General features: G+C 39.9%; 2 protein-coding genes across 2 annotated transcripts; one reads left to right on the top strand and one right to left on the bottom strand.

Moving 5' to 3' along the window:
• Nucleotides 1–1,086: 1,086 nt before the first annotated feature.
• Nucleotides 1,087–9,267, top strand: slc2a5 (solute carrier family 2 member 5; the record flags this gene model as incomplete). Its single annotated transcript, XM_083895478.1, has 12 exons — nucleotides 1,087–1,131; nucleotides 1,713–1,811; nucleotides 1,931–2,091; nucleotides 3,348–3,472; nucleotides 3,552–3,704; nucleotides 4,512–4,637; nucleotides 5,131–5,318; nucleotides 6,252–6,362; nucleotides 6,508–6,609; nucleotides 7,460–7,535; nucleotides 7,714–7,841; nucleotides 9,043–9,267. 12 exons carry the CDS (start codon nucleotides 1,087–1,089, stop codon nucleotides 9,265–9,267), a joined length of 1,539 nt encoding a protein of 512 aa, XP_083751604.1.
• Nucleotides 9,268–9,505: 238 nt separating this feature from the next.
• Nucleotides 9,506–15,318, bottom strand: ca6 (carbonic anhydrase VI). The gene is made up of 10 exons (XM_083895681.1): nucleotides 15,202–15,318; nucleotides 14,551–14,730; nucleotides 13,519–13,667; nucleotides 13,028–13,123; nucleotides 12,164–12,230; nucleotides 11,379–11,536; nucleotides 10,710–10,836; nucleotides 10,524–10,607; nucleotides 10,390–10,422; nucleotides 9,506–10,300 (listed from the first exon to the last, which is right to left on the bottom strand). The coding sequence occupies exons 1-10, from the start codon at nucleotides 15,290–15,292 to the stop codon at nucleotides 9,666–9,668; spliced, it is 1,620 nt and encodes a 539-aa protein (XP_083751807.1). The 5' UTR covers nucleotides 15,293–15,318; the 3' UTR covers nucleotides 9,506–9,665.
• Between the last annotated feature and the right edge of the window lie 5,713 nt (nucleotides 15,319–21,031).

Genomic DNA, 21,031 nt, shown 5'->3' with positions numbered 1-21,031 from the left:
GGTTTGTATGTAAGAGGAGCAGAGGTCAAATTCACTATCACTGTCCAGATTTTTACCGGCTGCTTCTTACAGCTCAATAAACTAACCTCAGGGAAGGGCAACCAGAACAAGTATGGCGGACAACTCGAGTGTCTTTAAGGGGTTTTATTCTAACCAGTAATTACTTAATACACTTCTTAATAGGTTGTAAAGCATACGGGTTCTGGTGATCGTTTACAGATGATGACAAACAAATAAAGGATTATCTATATACAAGAAGCACTCTGGTCATCAAAGCTTTGATGACGACTGCTTTGATGACAATCGCACTTTGAATTCGCACCACACACACTGAACAAATGCTAGAAAGTTCTACAATCACTAATTGGTCTGTGTGCATCATCAGAGTAAAACTGCACTTTTCACTTAAATGTCTTAGTTTTTCCTCCATCCCACCAACGACAGCAGCTCCTCCAACTGTTTGCATGCCCTCTTTCTACTCTATCATTTATCTATAATACTGATAGAAATATGTTTGTGTTTGCATAGAAGAATATAGATTCATATAGAGATTTTTTGGTTGGGTTTTCTAATAATGAGTGAATTAATGATGCGTTTCACAGTTCACAGTTAAACAGTACGTGTATGTGTTTGTTTCTGCCGTGTTTGCCTACAAACACACAGTTTTTAGGGGCAAACCATCCAAACAAAGCAACTCCTGACTAACTGAGGATAAAGCAGAGATTTGCAGTTGTGTTTTTTCAGGAGAAACACTGGCTTATAATCAGTGTTAAATATGATTTCCTTCCATGTAGCTGTAAAGATGCTCATTTTGCTGATAAGATTTTAATTCCAGCCTTTGATGACAGTCATAATTTGACCATCAGCTCAGGGGTGTGTTTAATATTTGGACTGTATCACAGAGAAGACTTCCTGAACTTGAGAGTATACCGTCAGCAACATTAAAGCAATAAGTGAAGCCGTGCTGTAAACCAGTGCTGCGCTCTCTGATCTCAAGTCCAAAGGGACAGGCAGAGTCCAGCGGTGCTGTCATAACAGAGTGAGCTGCTGTTATTACTGAAAGTGACAACAAGTCCAAACACAGCCATGGCCGGGAACCAGGAGTGGGTGAAGCCTGTGGAGAGGAGAGGGGTGAGTTACTGTCCAGGTGTGATCACGTCTGTTTATGTATAAATACTTTATTGTTTCAGTGTGATTGCATAAGTACTCACATTACTGCTTACTGCTCATGGCGTCGATATCGGAACAAATTATTCAATGGTAACACTTTAGATTAAGGAACACATATTCACCATTAAGTAGGTGCATAACCTTATTCTACCTCTACCTATTATGACACAAATTAAGAGTTTTCCTACTACATAAGGTGTTAATATGTGCTTAGTATTTACTAATAAAGGTATAGTATGCTAATTAGCACCTAGTTAATGGTGAATATGTGTTACCGAATGCATTTATATAAAAATTCATGATTTTTTGATTCCATTCTGTATGGCAGCTTTTTCTAATTTGTTTCTGTGCTGACATTTCCATATACTTCAGACATATCAGAATTTCCCACAAGATTTATTGTGTATTTAGACACTGATGTTTTTTTTTTTTTAATGACCTCTTCCAGATATTTAATAAGCTGCACTTATAATGACACAAAGCATTGTGCATGTCTGTTCTGTGGCAGTGTACAAACAAAACACTCTCGTGTCCTTGAACAGAGATTAACCACAGTCCTGGTGCTGGCAACGCTTATATCTGCTTTTGGTTCGTCCTTCCAGTACGGCTATAATGTCGCTGTCATCAACTCTCCTGCACCGGTAATGAAAAAGAAGCAAAAAGTTATGCTGTAGCACACTTATATCACACACATATCATTATAAGGCCCTTTTTTAACATCAGTAATGTTGATGTTGTGTGTTTCCCTTCCTGTCTTTAGTTCATGCAGCAGTTCTATAACACCACACACCTGGAGCGTTATGGTCAGCCAATGGAGGAGAACTTCCTGACTCTGCTGTGGTCACTGTCTGTGTCCATGTACCCACTGGGAGGCTTCTTTGGCTCTCTGATGGTCGCTCCTCTGGTCAATAAGCTCGGGAGGTAAATACAGAAAACTACACTATGTTCCATTGTCACATTTCTTCAGGAATTCTAATTATTAAATAAAAATATGATAAATGGTTTAGTCCCAGGATGTGAAATCATCTGAGTGGCCATTTTATTAGGTACACCTATTCAACTGCTTGTTAACCCAGATACATAATAATTGACCAATCACATGGTGTAAACATGGCCAAGACAAACCTTTTTTTTTGGCTTATTTTAACCTTAAAAGGGCCAGAAAATGTCCTGTGAGTAAGAGATGTTGCCCATTTTTCCAGAATAACTTTCAATATCTGGCAGTTTATTTACAATTTACTGCATGTTAAGATAGTGTATTAACAAATTAAAATTAAGGAAAATAAAAAGTTTTATTTAAAAAAAAAGAAATGGAGACTATGTAAACTATGTACAGGCGTTTTTTTTTCCCAATTCTCTCCTCTCTTCTGTCTTCCATTTGAAATATGATCCACTCTCGCACTGAACCATGGTCGTCTGTGTGAGAATACTTGCATGGCAAGACCACAGAGGCAGAATCTGCGCCAATTTTAAATCTACCTTTGCAGCCTTGGATGCAAACCGAGCAACAGAATGTAGAAGGCAGGGGACTTGAATTTGGGATGGTTGTTGGTTGAGCATGGACCAAAAAGAACGTATCCATTTTTGACCTCTCTCCATCCAAATAAAATGAATCGGCAAAACCTATTTGACCCATAAAATGATTGAAACCACTTTGAAATACAATACAAAACAATGTTTGGACTTCAGTAGTTCATGCTCGAGAGAAACTGCTGCTTCATGAACACATGACTTCATTTCAGTGTTGGAAATATTTCAAAACACAAGTTTGTCAGGTTTTTTAAATGTCACATTTGACGTAGACGTAGCATGTGACGTGTATTTTTAGCAGCCCAAACATTAAAACACTTTCATTCCACGCCTTGATCTCTAAATAAACATAAGATTTAGTTTTTTGAAGCTACAGGGAGCCACCACAGAGAGGCTAAAGATCCACATGTGGCTCTAGAGCCGCAAGTTGCAGACCTTTATGAAGCATTGTGAAGCTTTAACATATTGTAACTACAAGTTTTGGGGTTGTTAATGCATTAAAGTCAACATCCAAGGTGTAATCACATTTTTTTTTAAACTACAGTTGATCCAGCCTGGTACAAAGAGTCGGCTGGTGAGTGGAGATAGACGAGAAGAAAGGAGTTCTCGTTAATTCATACAGACTTTTTGTGCTGAACCTGTCACAGGAAGGGCACGCTCCTCTTCAACAACATCTTCTCCATCGTGCCTGCTGTGATGATGGGAGTCAGTGAGATCGCCAAGACTTATGAGATCATCATTGTGGCGAGGTTCATCGTGGGCATCTGTGCAGGTCAGATTCTGTCTGTTTAACTCCGCATGGATCAGGAAAACGTGTTTGATTTCATTCCTCCGTCACTTCCTTTGTGCAGGTCTGTCGTCTAACGTGGTGCCCATGTACCTGGGCGAACTCTCTCCCAAGAACCTGAGGGGAGCGCTTGGCATCGTACCACAGCTCTTCATCACTATTGGCATTCTCAGCGCACAAGTGCTGGGCATCAGAAACATACTGGGCAACAGCACAGGTACTGACTGTCATATTTTATTATCTTTACTACAACACTACAAGCAGGAGAATAAATCCACCTCTAACCGTTGTTGGATCTTCTCACTCTTCTCAAAATAATAATTCTTTATGACGTGATGTCCTTGCACGCCAGTGAGTTACCACAGAAAATTAGTTTTTATTTGTGTTTATATTTATTTCTATTTTTTTTCTGATTTACTGATTTTTTTTCCCCCTGAGATTAGAGAGCACTTAAAAGGAACATTAATTCCTTTATTGAGAGCTCGATTTAATGGCCTGTGTGTAACTAATTACATAAAAAGAGAAAAAGAGTTTATAGAAAAAAAATGTCAGAAAAACAGAAAAACGAGGAGGATTTTATGGCCAGTTGCTTTAGATTTATTACATAATGCACCTTTAAATGTTAAATTAAAAACCTGAAATCCACCCAAACAGACACAAATCATGTCATGTTTGTCATGTCCTGTATTTATGGTTGTCATTTGTCATTTGTTTGTACACACTAAATTGGTTTAGAAATAGTTGACAGCGCATATGAACCGACATGTACAGCAATTATGTGTAAATATGTCAGATTATAGCCCAGAGCTAGTTTCCTGCATTATCTCTGTGTCTGCAGACACAGAGATAACAAACAAAGACACAAGATAAAACACGCACACAAACAAGTCAACAGAAGTGATTCCACATTTTTCCACATTTTACGTAATAGGTTATAGGTTGCAGAAGTACACCAAGATACAGTCAAGCTTTTTTTGGTTTGGTGCACTGCTTAAATAAGTGTCTCTGTTTTATGTGTGTCCAGGTTGGCCCCTCATGCTGGGCCTGACCGGGATTCCTGCAGTGATAGAACTCGTGCTGCTACCCTTCTTCCCTGAGAGCCCCAGGTACATGCTCATCCAGAAGAGAGATGAGAAGACCGCACGGAAAGGTGAGAAAATGCTAAATCTGCTCCGTCTTATGAAGTATAAAATAAGCAAACCTGTATTATTATTAGTATTTACAAAGCTGGCTGCTATCCCAGTTAAAAATACTTGAGATGGAAGTAACTTCAGGCAGTACCGACCCATATCTGGCAACCCAGGCTATCTAGCTAGCGTCTTAGGTTGATTTTTCAATGAAAAATGACTGTATTTATACATATTATTGTATTTTAATAATTATATCTATCTATCTATCTATCTATCTATCTATCTATCTATCTATCTATCTATCTATCTATCTATCTATCTATCTATCTATCTATCTGCTAGCTAGCCAGTTATCCATCTATGCTTATAAAATCATCTTCAGTAGAGTTACTACTTCAATTTAATACTTTTTCTTCGTCTTTGAAGAGACATCATAGTTATTTTATGAATTAATACATAAATTAGCACTTTAAAAGACAATAAAAGATGTTTTGGATGTTCTGTCGGGCTTAGCACTGCAGCGTCTGCGCGGCTGGGACGACGTGGACGCAGAGCTGTCCGAGATGCATCTGGAGGACCAGTCGGAGAGAGCTGAAGGACATCTGTCCGTGCTCTCGCTGCTGTCCCAGCGCTCTCTTCGCTGGCAGCTGGTCTCCATCGTCGTCATGAACATGGGCCAGCAGCTGTCCGGGGTCAATGCGGTGAGACCTGCCAGTCCTTATCACAGATGAGTGTGTCCTTTAAACCAGTGGTTTCCCAAACCTTTTTTTCTTCAGGTGCCCATGTTTTTATGATCAAATAAACGTATATATATATATATATATATATATATATATATATATATATATATATATATATATATATATATATATATATTTTATGTATACTGATAAAAAAAAATACAATTCAGAACAGATTTTTTTTCCTTTACATTTCTGGAACTCACTCTCTCTGTATGTACTTTGTAAATGTACTTTATTTATACAGCCCTTTACAACAATCCTTTCGGTGATCCAAAGTGCTTTACACGAAATAAATAAATAAAGAGGAAACACATAAAAGTAATTAAAAACAATAAAAACAATAAAATAGTGCAAAATAAAATAAGATAGAATCAGATAAAAGATAAGAAGACAAAAGATAAAAAGTGTCACCATACTACTCGGTATTAAAAGCCATCCTAAATAAATAGGTTTTTAGCCTTGATTTGAAGAGGCCCAGGTCAGAGATAAGACGCATCTCAACAGGGAGTTTGTGTGTATGTACTTTTTCACTTTCATGCACACACTCTTGGCTTTTAATGGCAGCTCTGAGCCATTATTTTTTAGAAATTAAGGGTTTAACTCTTTTTAAACTTAATATAGTCATATTTTTTTTATCAAATAAACGTTTAATGTAGCTCTTAAATTTTGTTTTTTCCTTACAAAGAGAAAAACCTCTGCATAATTTATCTTAATTATTACACCCTTAAAAATGGAGCTTTAACTCCCCCAAGTGGACACTGAGCTGCAGGTTGGGAACCTCTGCTTTAACCAACATGTTCTGTTTTACACCAGCAGATCAAAATATTACAGCACTGCTGATCATGTGCTCCACAACTGTTGTCTGATCCCTTCTTGTGTCTCCCTCCTCAGATCTACTATTATGCAGACAGCATTTATTCCACGGCAGGAGTCAAGCAGAACGACATTCAGTACGTCACAGTGGGAACAGGAGCCGTAAACGTCTTCATGACCATAGCTGCTGTAGGTGCCCTGCTGCTCATTTAAACTTTTCTAAAGCAGAGAAACATATGAGGGGGAGGAGGTGACGACCGAAGTCTGTTGTTTGATCATATCAGAAGAAGATGATGATGATGATAGTTGTGAAAATAAAACGTTTTTTGACCAGGTCTTCATCGTGGAGGCCTCAGGCAGACGGATCCTCCTGCTCTGCGGTTTCGGCATCTGCTGTGTAGCGTGTGTGCTGCTCACTGTGGCTCTCAGCATCCAGGTAGACCATCATCACTGAGGCATTACTGTTACTCTGCTGTCCTCTAGTGGGTCACAGGACAACGAATAATGGTGTGTGTCATGAGTTTCTCAACCCTGAGGTTTGGATATTTGTTGTGCCATATGAGAGTTCTCATGTGTTTGACAACAGTGAATAAGTTAGGATTATATAAGTCAAAGCATGAACACTTATGTTATTATTCAGCTTTGACCTAACTGTTCACTCGCTTTACATTATTTACATTTGACAATATGGTGGTCATTTAAAGGAACTAAAAGTAAATAACAATGAGAAACAGCCATAAATGCTGTATTATTTAATATAGAGACAAAAAGCTGCATTCCATCGATCCCAAGATCCATTTGTGGCTGACAATCATCGCATTTGTCTCCTGTGTTTATTGGTTCTGGCTTCGGAGCAGACGTAAACATGATCAGGTATTTTGAGGTCACAGAACTAGCGTCTCCTGGTAGTTATGTTTGTTTGTTTGTTTGTTTACGCATGTCCTAATATTAAGGGTGTGACGTGGGAGTAATGGAAACACCCTTAATATTGGGTTTTTTGTGGTTGGTTTTATTTCCTCATATTCGTGTGTGTAACACTTTGGTAACACAGGGTGGGGACTCTCAGGAAGAACAGGTCAAATGTAATCAAACTTCACTTGTTGACCAGAGTAAAACAAAGGTACAGGTGCCAGAGCAGGAAAAGCATTGCATAAAGGCTTATTTTATTTATTTATTTTATTTATTTTCTTAATAAATTAGTTGCACATGGGAGCTTTTCCTTTTTTTTAATCATCAGTACATCTGGATAAATAATAACAGCTGCATCTGCTGGTTTGTGTTTGCAGGAGACCGTGACCTGGATGCCGTACATCAGCATCACGTGTGTAATCATTTACGTCATCGGACATGCCATAGGACCCAGTGAGTCTGACTCACCGGTGCTTATTTACACACACACACACTGATTACAACCGTGTCCTCCATTAGCTGAAGTGTTGTTTGGATGTGTTTGAGACATGAGTGTCCACACACCCTGATGAAGGCCACGTGTCTGGAGGGCTTTGTTTAGTTGTCGCTGACCATGTGTTGTGCTCTGCAGGTCCCATCCCTTATGTGGTGACCACGGAGATGTTCAGGCAGTCGGCCAGACCTGCCGCCTTCATGGTGGCAGGATCCGTGCACTGGCTCTCCAACTTCACTGTCGGCCTCGTCTTCCCTTTCCTTGAGGTCAGTTTACACGTCATCTAAGAAAGCAGAGATAATGGGAGTAAGTCACAAATATGAGTCACAAGCAAGCAAGTCAAGTTGAGTCATATGAATATAGAGGATAAAGATGATTTCCCAGATATTCCACATTTAAATATGCTAAAAAAAACAACCATTCACACACTCACAAATACGGTCAATTAAGAATGTCCATTTCACTTATATCCCCAAGGCCGCGAAGGCAGACACCAAGTGTTTTCTGTGTTTCAAAAACAAGTTGTAACATAACCTATCCATATTTGAAATGTAAATATTATATATATTTTCTAGTCCCCCACCTTTGACAAACTGTATTAACCAGCCAGTCAATACACCAAATATACTAGCAAAAGTTTGGGGTCACCTATACAATTTTTTGTGTTTTCCATTAAAAGGCACAATTTTATTCATCAAAAGAGTTGCAAAATGAAAAGAAAATATAGTCAAGACATTGACAAGATAAGAAATAGTGATTTTTATTCCAAATAATTTTGCCCTTCAAACTGCTTTTGTCAAAGAACCAGCAAAACTGTTTTCAGCTGTGCTAACATCATTGCACAAGGGTTTTCAATAGCCTTCTAAAGTGATTAGCAAACACAATATACCATTAGAACACTGGAAATGGGCCTCTATACACCTATGTACATATTCCATTAAAAACCAGACGTTTGCAGCTAGAATAGTCACATTTACCACATTAACAATATATAGAATGTATTTCTGATTCATTTTTAACTTACTGCAGTATTACCTCATTTTCACACATCATTTCTTATACAAGCGTTGACCTTTTTACTTCAGTTTTCTGGTTTCACTTTACTGAAAAATGTGCCTGCATTCGTCACGGTTTCTTTTCCACTGGTCTGATGGATGACATAGGCATAAACATCGTGCTTGCATATTTACTTCCACCGGGTTCTTGGACTTCAAAGTGAATAATAAAACAAGTCTGGGATGTGCCTGCATGACTCTGTGTCTGAGTGTGGGAAATGAAAACAGAGGGATTTTTAACACAAGTAGCCAGTAACTCAGGCTGTTGAATTGATGTGTCTGTTGTTTAGGCTGCTCTTGCTGATAAAAGCAACATGAAAGACCATGGCTATGTAACAAACTCCACTTGCTGTGCTTAATAAACCGCCGGCTGACACACACACACACACACTTCCTCTAATTCTCCCTGCAGAGAGGCCTGGGCCCGTACAGCTTTATCATTTTCTCCGTCATCTGTCTGGTCACGCTCATCTACATCTGGCTGGTGGTCCCGGAGACCAAGAACAAGACCTTCTTGGAGATCTGCCAGATGTTTGCCAAGAGGAACAAAGTGGAGATTAAAACAGGTGACAGGGATCTGCCACTGAAAGAGAGAACAGAAAGCCGTGGGGATGGAGACAAGGTCACGGCCCTCTGAAGAAAAACGAGTCCATTGAGGAGGGAGGAAGTCTTCACAGTGGGGTGACTGGAACAGACTGGAAATGTTTTACTTTAGCCTGTGTTTTTTATATTTAACAAGAAATCTTTACACAGTCCCTGATTGTGTGTGTCTGTGTGTATGTGTGTGTGTAGCAGATTAATTGTTAGGGTGCTTGAGTCATTAAAACAAAGTGTCACTTTATTGTAAGCCTTTATTGACGCTGCAAACGTGTGAATCCAATACAAGGTTTAAAGTTTGAATATAATCTGGATTAAATGTTGATTTACAGGTGCCCAAAGCAATGAAACATCACCACACCATATCAGCAGCTGATATTTGGAAGGGTTTTATTGCAGCCTTTTAAAGCTCATATTAACAGAAACAGCAGAGCGTGCTCAGTTACATCTGTACTGACTGTCCAGCTGCACCCCCCCATACAGACTAAGTTCAGTGGTTCCCCAGCTGAACACATTTCCCACCATCGTGCTGTTCGTCTCACATGACCTCTGGTCCCGGATGTCTGCCGTGGTCAGTACGTAGTCCCACACGTTGACATTGGTCATCTTACCCACAAAGGCGTCCGAGTTGGAGATGCCCAGTAAGCCGTCGTGGTCTTTGCCCAGGATGAAGACGCCTCCGGGGCTGACGGTGTAACCACGTCTCAGGTAGCGCTGCTCGCCCACCATGCCGTTGATCCACAGCTCTGCGCCACCGGACTGGGATGACCACGTGATGCAGTAGTTGGCCCAGTCTTGGGACCTGAAGTTGTGCGGCAGGTTGACAAACTCGTTGCCAATCCAGACGCCCACCTCTCTTACATTTCTGTCTTCCCTGATGGTGATCATCAGCTCGTTGTTGTTGTTGTTACCGGCGTAGGACATGACGGTGTGGGTGCCCTTCACCTGAGCCAGAACATGCATGCACACAGTGAAGGAGTCCAGGTCCATGGGGTGGCTGAGGCGAGCCAAAGCATAGCTACCAACATTCTTCTCCTGGAAGTTCAGCACCAGAGGAAACAGAACACTAGGTTCTGAGGGAGACAGAAAAAAAACAGAATCAGACTGGCGAGTGAGAAACAACTTTATAAACAGCATTTATTCTCAAATAATAAGTTCTTACCATATTTGTAAGACTTTACATTGCGTTGTCCACCTAAAGGGAATATGTAAGAAACACTGGAATGTAAATATGAAACCTCTCGTATCACATTTAGCCGACTTTAGCAGTTTTCACGGAACAATCATCTCACTTACCTGAATGCATGATCTTTCCGAGCGACGTTATCAGACCCTCGATCCTTAAGAGCCTGGATTCAATTTCCTCTTGTCGACAAAACGCTGCGAGACACAAGGTGAATGGAAACGACACGTATTAGTCCTTGGTGGCGTCCAACGTTCATGAAGAGATGCATAAATGATATTTTCCTTGTTGCCACATACTTCCTTTCCCAAGGCGAGGAAGGAAAGACGACTGCACCACGCGGCCATTGAGAGGCTGAGCCATGCGGTAGTCATTCCACAGGGTCTTGTTGTCGATGTCCATCAGTGTACTCTCCAGTTTCCTGATCTGGACACAACACAGCAGAGAAGACACAACGCTCCGAATAAGACAAATGGACACAATATGGTTCCAAACATGAATGGAATGTTAAAGGAGCTGTACACACATCTGCGAATATATCACATCTTATTTATTTATTACAGATGGGGCATTGCACAGTATTGAACGTCAAAAAAATGCCAGATTATAGATTACATTGAGTCAAGTCAAGGACAAAACATGAAAGACAGCAAACCAGACCAGAAAGTACCAAGTGATTCAGGAACAATAATGTTAAGTGACTGGTGCGAAAGTACTTTACTACTGTATTCCACATTGATTTGATTTTTAAAGAGTTAAAGACATATTTAAAGAGCTTAAAGAGATTAATTGCCCATTGCCCTCATTTTCTTGCACTTGCACTGTAGATTGGACATGGAAATTGACTTCAATGCGCTTCTGGAATTCACTATTTGACACCGTTGTGGTTTGAGGTGATCTCAGGTCAGGTTTGTGCTTTGTCGTATCTTTAAAACAACATTAGAAACAGCCACTCACGCACACTGTACCTGGTTTTGTGACAGAGTGATGGGTGTGTCGAACACCGTCCACAGGATGCTCTCGTAGCACGGTGGCGTGGTGAGGGAGCCCTGGTATCTGAAGAAGTGGTTCATGTTCTCAGGCAACATGGAGCGCACATTAATGCTGGATATGTTCATGGACTGACCTGTCAGGGTCACAGCACTCTGTCAGTTAAAGGCTCCCCATTTTGGTTATCAGTTTCAATGTATAATTCTCTTGTGTATGTGGACATACAGATTATTTCAGTTTCACAGAGACTAAAATGTACCACCAGTGTATTACAACAAATACAGTGTGGAAATAACTGCTAAAGTAAAAACATCAATGTATACTGGAGGCGGCCCATCACTTAATATCTTACTTATATACACAGAATATAATATTTAATATATTTGCTACCAATATTTTTATAATGATAACAATAGGGTTGTAATTATTGCATTAATAAATGTATTAAAAGTACATAAGCTTGTTTGGTCTATTAATTATAGTTGTCCACTTTATTATTTACTTAATTTTAGATTTGTTTCTCTGGTTTTTTTTTATATATTATATATATTATTATATATATATATATATATATATATATTATATATTGATCTGTTATTATTCATGAAGTATAAGTCGTTCCATAGCAACACAAGCACTTTTACTTTGAAATTCCGAGAAATAGCATCATGAATATCTTTACTGCGATATCATGATGGAACATTATGTCAAAACGTTGAGGACGTAGACCTTTGGTGAATACACCTGGATATTATTAACTCACCTGCATACTTGACTTTATCCAGGTTGGAGATAAAATCACTGTAGTAAGTGTTCTCAAAGTGCCCGTCCTGGAAGTAGAACACAGCTGTGTCAAACTTAAAATGTAAAATCATGTGGAAAAAAAAACTCTATTTATCCCTGAACTCAGCTTTCAGCTTTAAAGGATTATCAAGGACACTAAGGCAACAGTGTGCCAACTGCTGGAAAAATCCCCATTCAGCCTAAATCTGGAAGAGTTGCTGTCAATTGTTTCAATATGTATTGATATTTGGAGCCAAATATCAAAAGTGGAAAAACTGCTAATAATGTCTTGTTGAGTCAAACTGCGGTGAATGTGCAGTTTGTTATCTTTTTTTCTACGATGACTGCATTTCTTACTCTGTCATGAGACAGAATTCAGTATGAACTCAGCCATCAGCAATTTAAGTGATAACAGCCTTATCGTTCACGGTGGGAGGCGACAGATACAACCAACATCCACCCCAAAGTGGTCACAAAAACCGTGATTGTGCAGTCACAGTGGATGTGAGTAATGGTGTTGCTGCACTGGTGACCTGTCACAGCAGGGGGCCGCTGACTTCCTCTGATCTAGAACATTCCTCTGGATACAGGCAGTCATTCAATATGCTGCAGAAGCCTCAATAGAGCCTTAATCACAGCAGGACGACCAAAACAAAGTATCACACACTTCAAAGGCCATTGGGTCATTTAGCAAGTGGACGACACTTCTTTTTTTTCATTTTCTAAAGTTCCCATAGAGGAAGTGGAGGTCGTATAGCTAGAACAGTGTTGTTTGGGTGCTAAACAAATTGGCGTTCAGACAAAGAAATGACAAGGGGAACAAAAGTGTGAGTGGCTTACGTACATCATAGAAAAAGGCGAGCACTGCCAGCCCGTCTGGTTTATCTCTGGCTTCAGTGAAGCTCTTGTACTTGTCAGAATTGTAATGGACCACGTGGAGCTGGAAGGCAATGGGGGGGGGGGGACAGGTTAGATACCAAACGTGGCTCAGTTTGCCTTTCAAATACAAAACTCCTTACTCGGGAAGTTCTAACAATAGTACAAATGTGAACAAATTCCAATTAAGGGAAAACCAAAGAGGTCAGCAAAGTAAAGCAGAGTGGGGGGAAACAAACACCACTGCATCCACGCACAGCTGCGTGATTACATTCAAACACGCGCAACAGGTCGATTGTTCACAGGCAATTAATACTTTCATGATCGCGATTCATTGAGCTGCACGTATAAGAGTGAACTGAGGCAGCGTTGCAGCTCGTGTTCCCTCGCGATCACCACGTTGTTCCGCATCGCACGACTGTTGTGACTTTAAATTTCATGCTCCCTATAAAAGCCAACCTCTGCCATGTAGCGGATGCCGTCGATGGTGTGCTCCGCTCCGCTTGCCTCCTTGTCCCAGCCGCCCCAGTGCAGGTGCATCTGGACTGCTGTGTATTCCCCCGGCAGGCCTTTGGTGATCTTCATGGTGGGAGGCAGGTCAATTTGGACTAAAGGAAACATAAATATGTTTTATATATAGGACAAGAGGGTAAACAGCTACAGTATAACTGATGGTTCTGTACAACAAATGGCAGAATTTGACTGATTTGTGATGGACAAAAGCATGAATGTGCTCTTTACAGTACAGCAACAACATGCTGATAAAGGGGAAGGAATATTATGGAAAGTCCATCGTATTTCTATGAAATTTCTAAAGTAATATCTCACTCAAGAGAAAATCTGTGTGAGACATTGAAGGTATTCAGACCAAGCTAATACCTTAATATGACTTACAATAGCATGTTATAACTTTAAAAATAAGACATTACAGATTATTGCCATCATGTTACCATGTTGTTATTGTACTGTTACGCACAGTGTTAGTATTATTTTGTGGAACTGAAATCAGCACCAAATGTGAACATTTATTTATGAGAAAAACGTATTATTATATCACATGATTATCAAAGAGCTTTATTAAAGCTCTTTAATGTTACTCTATCACTTGTTTTATTTTGTTCTCTATTTTAGTTCAACTGTTTTATTTTATTTTTCTATACTACGATAATTTGCTCTCTCGTCCTCCAGATCGTCCAGATCTCTCTCTTCCTCACATATACTTCACACACTGGTGTAGTGAAATCAGATTAAGATTTAGATGAAAAGAGGGATAATGTGACAATAATCAGATCGCATATATATCCCTGGTATATACCCTAGAAGTGCGTTTCTGATTTACCACCAGGAGGAATCTCACGCACCACTGGTGGCACACACGCCACAGTTTGAGAACCGTGGTGAAAACAGTGCACTGGGTATGCACACAGTGTGTCGTTTCAGTGGTTTGGCTCCTTTACTTGCGCACTTGCATCACTGCTGGGTTGATCTTACCCGAGTGGCCGTTGTTGCTCATGAGGAAAGTTCCGCTCTGAGAATCATAGCCGTTCAGCTCCAGCTGTAACATGTCTGGGTTGTGTCTCACGTTGCGCCGCTGGATATCAATCGGGGACTGTTTATTTCCGCCACACGCACGATACCTGGTTGGCCAGTGCATCTGATCCAAAGCTCCCTCTGTGCCAAGAAATAATAATAAAAAAAAAAAAAAGAGGAAAAAAACAACTTTTTTTTTCACATTGTTAAAAAATCCCTCACCTCGTAAAAATGACCTGTTATACACATATGGGGTGACCCGGCCTGGACTAATGTTAAATAATGTATACAAATACTTTGTTTATACAAAGTCTTCACACGCTCATCATGTAACCAGAGTCTGGCTGCAGCTTATATTAGGTATTTGGCAAAAGCGTTGCGCGCTCTCTGGACACACTGCGTCCCGGTTACAATTCATACACTATAAATAATCATAATAGTCTAAAAATAATCTATGAACAATTTGGAACAAAAAAATTGCTGCTGCCCAAAAACAATTGCGCAGTGAATATACCTAAACAATAAATCTGATTTTAGTCACCTTTTAAGTCTTAAGGTTAAACTGACAACTTAAGAGAGTCCATGTGACATTCTGTCTTCAAATGTCCCTACCTGTGTATGTCCAGTGTATTCCATCGTGAGGAATCCCAGCACTGACAACACAGACCAAAACAACGCACACAAACACAGAGAAAGTCTCCATCGCTGCGTCTCTGTTCCCTCTCTCGGACACTATATCACCTCTGAGGCTCTGTCTCTGGATTTAAAGGGAACACAAGAGAACACAAGAGAAGAGAAGAGAGAAGGGAGGTGTTGCAACCTGAAAACGCCCAGCTCTTCCCAGCTGCTCCAAAGTCACAGCTCTTCCTGACTTTATCTGCCAGGCTGATCTGAAAATGTATTATTATAGCAATTACACTGTGGAATCCAGAATAAAACAAGACTTTTATTACAGTTTTTCTCGATTGTTTACACACATTTTCTGAAAGCATGCGTTCATGCTCTCAGAACTCTACACACAAAATCCAAAAACACACACACACAATGGGCAAAACCCCTCAATTCTCCTGCAAAATGAAACTTAACATTCAAAACAATGTTATTTCTTCTCAAAATGGTATTTTGTTTTCAAATGACACACACAAACCATCATATCAATTTATAAGAACCAGTTGAACACTGATGTGATCAATGTAAAACACTATGATGAATGGAAAACACTTCTTCTTCATCGATCATAATGACTTAGGCCTTTTTTTAGTGTTTAGTGTTACACTTACTACAGACACTACATACATAAAATATTTTAGAATATTGTTTTTATAGGCCCTGTTATGGACTGGTGAACTGTCCAGGGTGTGACCCCTCCAATCGGTCTATGTCACCCAGTATTCCTATATATTTCCCACAAAAACAATGTACACAGTGTCCATCCCAACCAACACAAAGTTGCACATACAGTGGTCTACATACAAAACAGAACCCTTTTATACTCACGCACTGATTGCAAATTGTAAACCTGTGTCACAGGTGTTTTCCCATGTGATGAGTCAGTTTGCATAGTAGGGAAATTAACTTTAGAATTTTGAATGACAGTGTGTTCCTTGTGAAAACAAGAGATTTTCTTCATGAAAATTGTGCCAAATGCAGAGAATTGTGTGTAGTGTTTTGAAAAAAGTGTGTTTTGCAACTGCAATTTGAGTGTAAAGCAGGAATTGTGCTTGTAGATTAGCAGAGTTGGCTCAGGGGGTTGGTGCATGAGTTACCTGTTGTGGTCATTGTGTCTCAAGTACCAGAATTTGTGTGTAAACAATTGAGAAAAAAGAAAAAGAAGTAAAATGTACTTTAGTTTTGTAAAAGTATTTTTAAAAAAGTGATGAGTTAGGCTTGAGCCATGTTGGCTCCGTGGTAGGGTGAGTTGTCTTTCAACTGGAAGGTGGTGGGTTCGATTTCTGGCTCGTCGATATGTGTCCTGGAGCAAGGCACTTAACCCCAACCCCATATTGAAATGTGTGAATGGGTGAAAATGAGTGTACACTACTGGTCAAAAGTTTGGGGTCACCTATACGACATTGACAAGATTAGAAATAATGATTTTTATTCAAAATAATAACTCTGCTTTCATCAAAGAACCAGCAAAACGGTTTTCAGCTGTGCTTACATCATTGCACAAGGGTTTCCAAGGGTTTTCTAATCATCCAATAGCCTTCTAACGTATGTACATATTCCCTATGTACCCTATGTACATATTCCATTAAAAACCAGACGTTTGCAGTTAGAATAGTCGTTTACTACATTAACAATGTATAGAGTGTATTTCTGACTCATTTAATGTTATATTCATTGAGGAAAAAGTGCCTTTCCGTGACCCCAAACTTTTGACCGGTAGTGTAAAGCATCTAAACAAGACCAGAAAAGCTCTATATAAATACAGACCATAATTCCAACTCTTCTTCTTCTGATTTTATTTTCTAGTAACGAGTAACAAAGATAGTTAGGGGAAATGTCGTGGAGTAAAAGTAAAAGTTGCTAGACATGTAAATAACAAAGTAAAGTACAGATATGTGAATTTTGCACTGACGTACAGTAACAAAGTATTTGCACATGCAGGAAGAGTTCATCATATTTACAGGAAATCATGACACACTTTCTTGGGAAAGCAGTGAGATGGAAAGACTGCTGATAAAAACACGTCCGTCCACAGTGACACAGTATTATACCAGACCCGTTTCACCTGCTGTTGCGCTCGAGTTTCGACTTGTTGTAAACATCACATGTAAATGCCACAGCTCTCAGGAGGGTGTGCACAGTTTGCCCAGGAGCAGCACATGTCCTCATAGACATTCAAAATAAAAAGAGAGAGAGAAAATATTGATTTAACCCGGTCATAAATATGTATAATCTGACAAAACTGGAGGACAATACAACATACTGTACAATCACAGCAGTAAACTGGTGTATACATCACTGCTCCCTCAGTCAGGTCTGACAGTAGAGCTTGTTTCAGATGATGGATGCAGCACACATATAATGTTTAATTGTTTCTATTATGAAGATCAAACAAAGGCAGAATGAATAAGCAGAAACTTCATACTGCAGCTGTTACTGTAGAAATGCCTTCAGGACATCCGTGTGTCATAAAGCCGACATTCAGCTGGCGTGATAATTTTTCATTTGATTATTTAAAGCTCACGGAGAACAGGTTTTCATGATTTGAGCTGTAGCCACAAGCAGTTAAATCGCTCTATCGTTTGCATTTAACAGGTGGTTAAGTTTCCCTCGTGTACAAACAGGTTGCAACACGTTAAATAAATAATGTGTTTTTGAGTTCTACGCAGATTTAGAGTTTTGTCACCTTTGATCAAAACTGTGCTGGCTATGTTCCCACTGAGGTCATCTGAGTCTCTGGGATAAAGTTTAAGTGTGCAATAGTTGGGAGGGATTATTGCAAACTGGAACTAAAAGTATGAACAGTATAAGTGTCAAATCACTTCTCAGGTGTCCTCTGTTTGTCACTATCTGCACTCTCACCACTCGATGTCACTGTTTCTTGCACCCTTTCCCAAAGAAAGGGTTTTTCAAGGGTTCTTGGTAACACTAATGGTTCCAGAATATATGGTTTTAAAAGGGTTCCAAGTGGAACCTTTATAAAAAGGTTCTACCCGGAGCAGAAAAGGGTTCTCCTATGAGGACAAGCCGAAGAACCTTATATGGTTCTACTTAGCACTTTTATTTCTAAGATCGTAGTTTAGGAGGATTAACCTTTTCCAGAGGCTTTTTGAGGATTAAGACATGGTTTTATGGTGAGGGTTAGAATTAGGTTTAGTTTAGCTAGGGAATACGTTGTCTACACATAGAATGGGAAACCAGCATTGTGTGTGTGTGTGTGTGTGTGTGTGTGTGTGTGTGTGTGTGTGTGTGTGTGTGTGTGTGTGTGTGTGTGTGTGTGTGTGTGTGTGTGTGTGTGTGTGTGTGTGTGTGTGTGTGTGTTTGTTTGGGTTCTTGTATTTGCAGCTTTGTGAGGACCAAACATAAACCATACGGAGTGCATTTTGGCAAAGTAAGGACATTTTGCTGGTCCTCAGTTGTTCTTACACTTACGTCTTTAAAGGGCTTTTGGGGGGGTTAAGACCTGGTTTTAGGGACTTAGGGGTTTTGGGGTTTCAGTTAGGGTAAAGGTTAGGGTTTAATGCATTTTGTGGTGATGGTTAAGGTTAGGGTAAGGGGCCAGGGAATGCATTGTATTACTCTTTAGGACCTTTTCTGGCATAAACACCGACCTTGTCAGGACTAGTGGAGACCAAAACCAGGTCCTAATGAGGTGGAAGATTTAAATTGGTTAGTGCATTATGGTTAAGGTTAGAGATAACACTTTGTTTAAAGTGTGCGTGTAGAGACCTCATTAAATTACAAGGCGATGAAAGGACTTACCTTGATTTCAGACTCTCATTATTCCTTCTCTTTCTGAACTGAGTTTACAACCTTCTGACGACCTGCTCCTCATTGATGCCAGTTTTATTTTCCTGTTAGGAATTTGAGGCCTTCAGGCTGATAAAAAAAAAAAAACTGGGTTAAACAAATGCACATGGAAAAACCCCAGAGCCGATCTGTAGCGTAGTAGTCTTTTACGAGCACACACACACACAATAAGGGCTCATTAGAGGCCCCCAGTTTTGATTCTTCTCTGCGCCTAACTATCACACACCAGCAATTACACATGATCCCACACTGTCTTCTTCTTCAGTAAATCACAAGGTGCACCTTCACCTGAAGGACAATCATAGTTTTTAAGGTTTAGGCAACTTTAATAATGTAATTGTACAAGCCAAGTGGCAAGCCCAGTAATTTAAAGGCCACATATGGTGAGCATGACAGACACTCACTGACTCACTCTTAAGCTACACAGGTTTAAATATCTAATCAGCCAATCACATGGCAGCAACTCAATGCATGTAGACGTGAAGTCATGGACATGACGAACAGCTCAATTTCAAACTGAGCTACAGAATTACGGAGAAATGTGATTTAAGTGACTTTGAAAGTGGCGTGGTTGTTAATGCCAGAAGGGCTGGTCTGAGTGTTTCTGCTGATCTACAGGGATTTTTCATAGGGTTTAAAATAAAAGAGGAGAAAATCACCAGTGTGCAGCGGCTCTCTGGGCAAGAATGCCTTGTTGATGCTCGAGGTCAGAGCAGAATAAATCAAATACACATAGCAGATGGGCTACAGCAGCTGGAGGCCAGACCACATGGCATTCCTGCCTCTTTAGTAGACGTCCTGTGTACCTAATAAAGTGGTGTGAGAGTGATTCTGGATTTTGCTTTCCGGTACATTAGATTTAACTTTGGCACAAATGCACAATTGTGGAATAACAGAACACCATCGTCACAGAGAGCCTAGCTTTAATCGATTTACTGAAAGTCACTTCTTCCAGTTTGCCAAAGTGAATTAGGATAAAATCACAAACATACGTGTATATAAATGTTGTACAAATTCAGTCATATGCTGGCAGACATTTCCTACAGTGGGTTGTTTGCCATTAGAATAAGTAATTGTTGGACAACAAATGTGATTGAAACATGTTTTAAATGTATTATTCAGTGATTTAATATAAATGGGCAGACAGCCAGCACTCATCGCCAGCATTTTCAATCACTTTTACACAAGCAGTGTGGCAGCGTCTTCATTTGCACCTGCACAAAAAGCAGTTGAGCAGTGAGACTTTTATTCTGTTTGACGTGAACATGTATTTTATGGTGTCGCTGATTGATTCAAGGTTTTTGTGCAAATAAGTCAAAGCTGTAATTTTTTCCTCTGTCTGATACGATAATATAAAGTTGTGTCACATATCTGACGTCGATCCGAGTGAAAACAATGATTGGTTTACCGGGATCCGGATAATCAGGATCCTCTGTGTGCCTGCAGGATCAACTGAGCATTAAGGATGAGTGCAGGAACGCCCCCTGTTTCCACATTAACACTCATACCTGGCAGATGCCCATAACACAGTCTGAGTCACTCCTAAATTGGTCTCACATTTAGAGAAGCTCAGCAATGGTAATAAGACAGGGGTTTTTCAAAGGACACACTCTATGAAAAGGAAAATTATTTTATGGGGGAAAAAAAATTAAACTGTCCATCCTTAGCCTTGGTTGTCAAAATGAACTGGATTATTTTCAGTGCCAGTGGTACAGAGAAGGAGCAATTCATAAGTCCTCAAAATGTTAAAGCAGTCAAATCCGGGAACAGACTTTCATTCTGGCTCGGCCACTGCTGTCCACACTGCCTCACATTCAAGGGTCAGCACCAATGACAGCGCTGAGGAATGTGGTAATGGGAAGATATTTTGAATCAGTTGACAGCAACATGTTACTAATCACCTGTCTAATGCCAGCGCAGCAACCTCCAACCATCTCACAGGTGGATGTGGTGTCCACAGGCA

Source organism: Microchirus variegatus (assembly GCF_963457635.1).
Source record: "Microchirus variegatus genome assembly, chromosome: 9".
Taxonomy (NCBI): Eukaryota; Metazoa; Chordata; class Actinopteri; order Pleuronectiformes; family Soleidae; genus Microchirus; species Microchirus variegatus.
Note: the sequence above shows the minus strand (reverse complement) of the source record. Positions and strands in the feature narration are given on the sequence as shown.

Excerpts from the sequence above, each read along its gene's own strand:
- ca6 (XM_083895681.1), bottom strand. The coding sequence starts at position 15,292 with ATGGAGACTTTCTCTGTGTTTGTGTGCGTTGTTTTGGTCTGTGTTGTC. Across the intron at positions 14,731-15,201 it reads AATACACTGGACATACACAG|AGGGAGCTTTGGATCAGATG; the intron begins GTAGGGACATTT and ends TTCTTGGCACAG. Across the intron at positions 10,301-10,389 it reads TGTAAAGTCTTACAAATATG|AACCTAGTGTTCTGTTTCCT; the intron begins GTAAGAACTTAT and ends TGTCTCCCTCAG.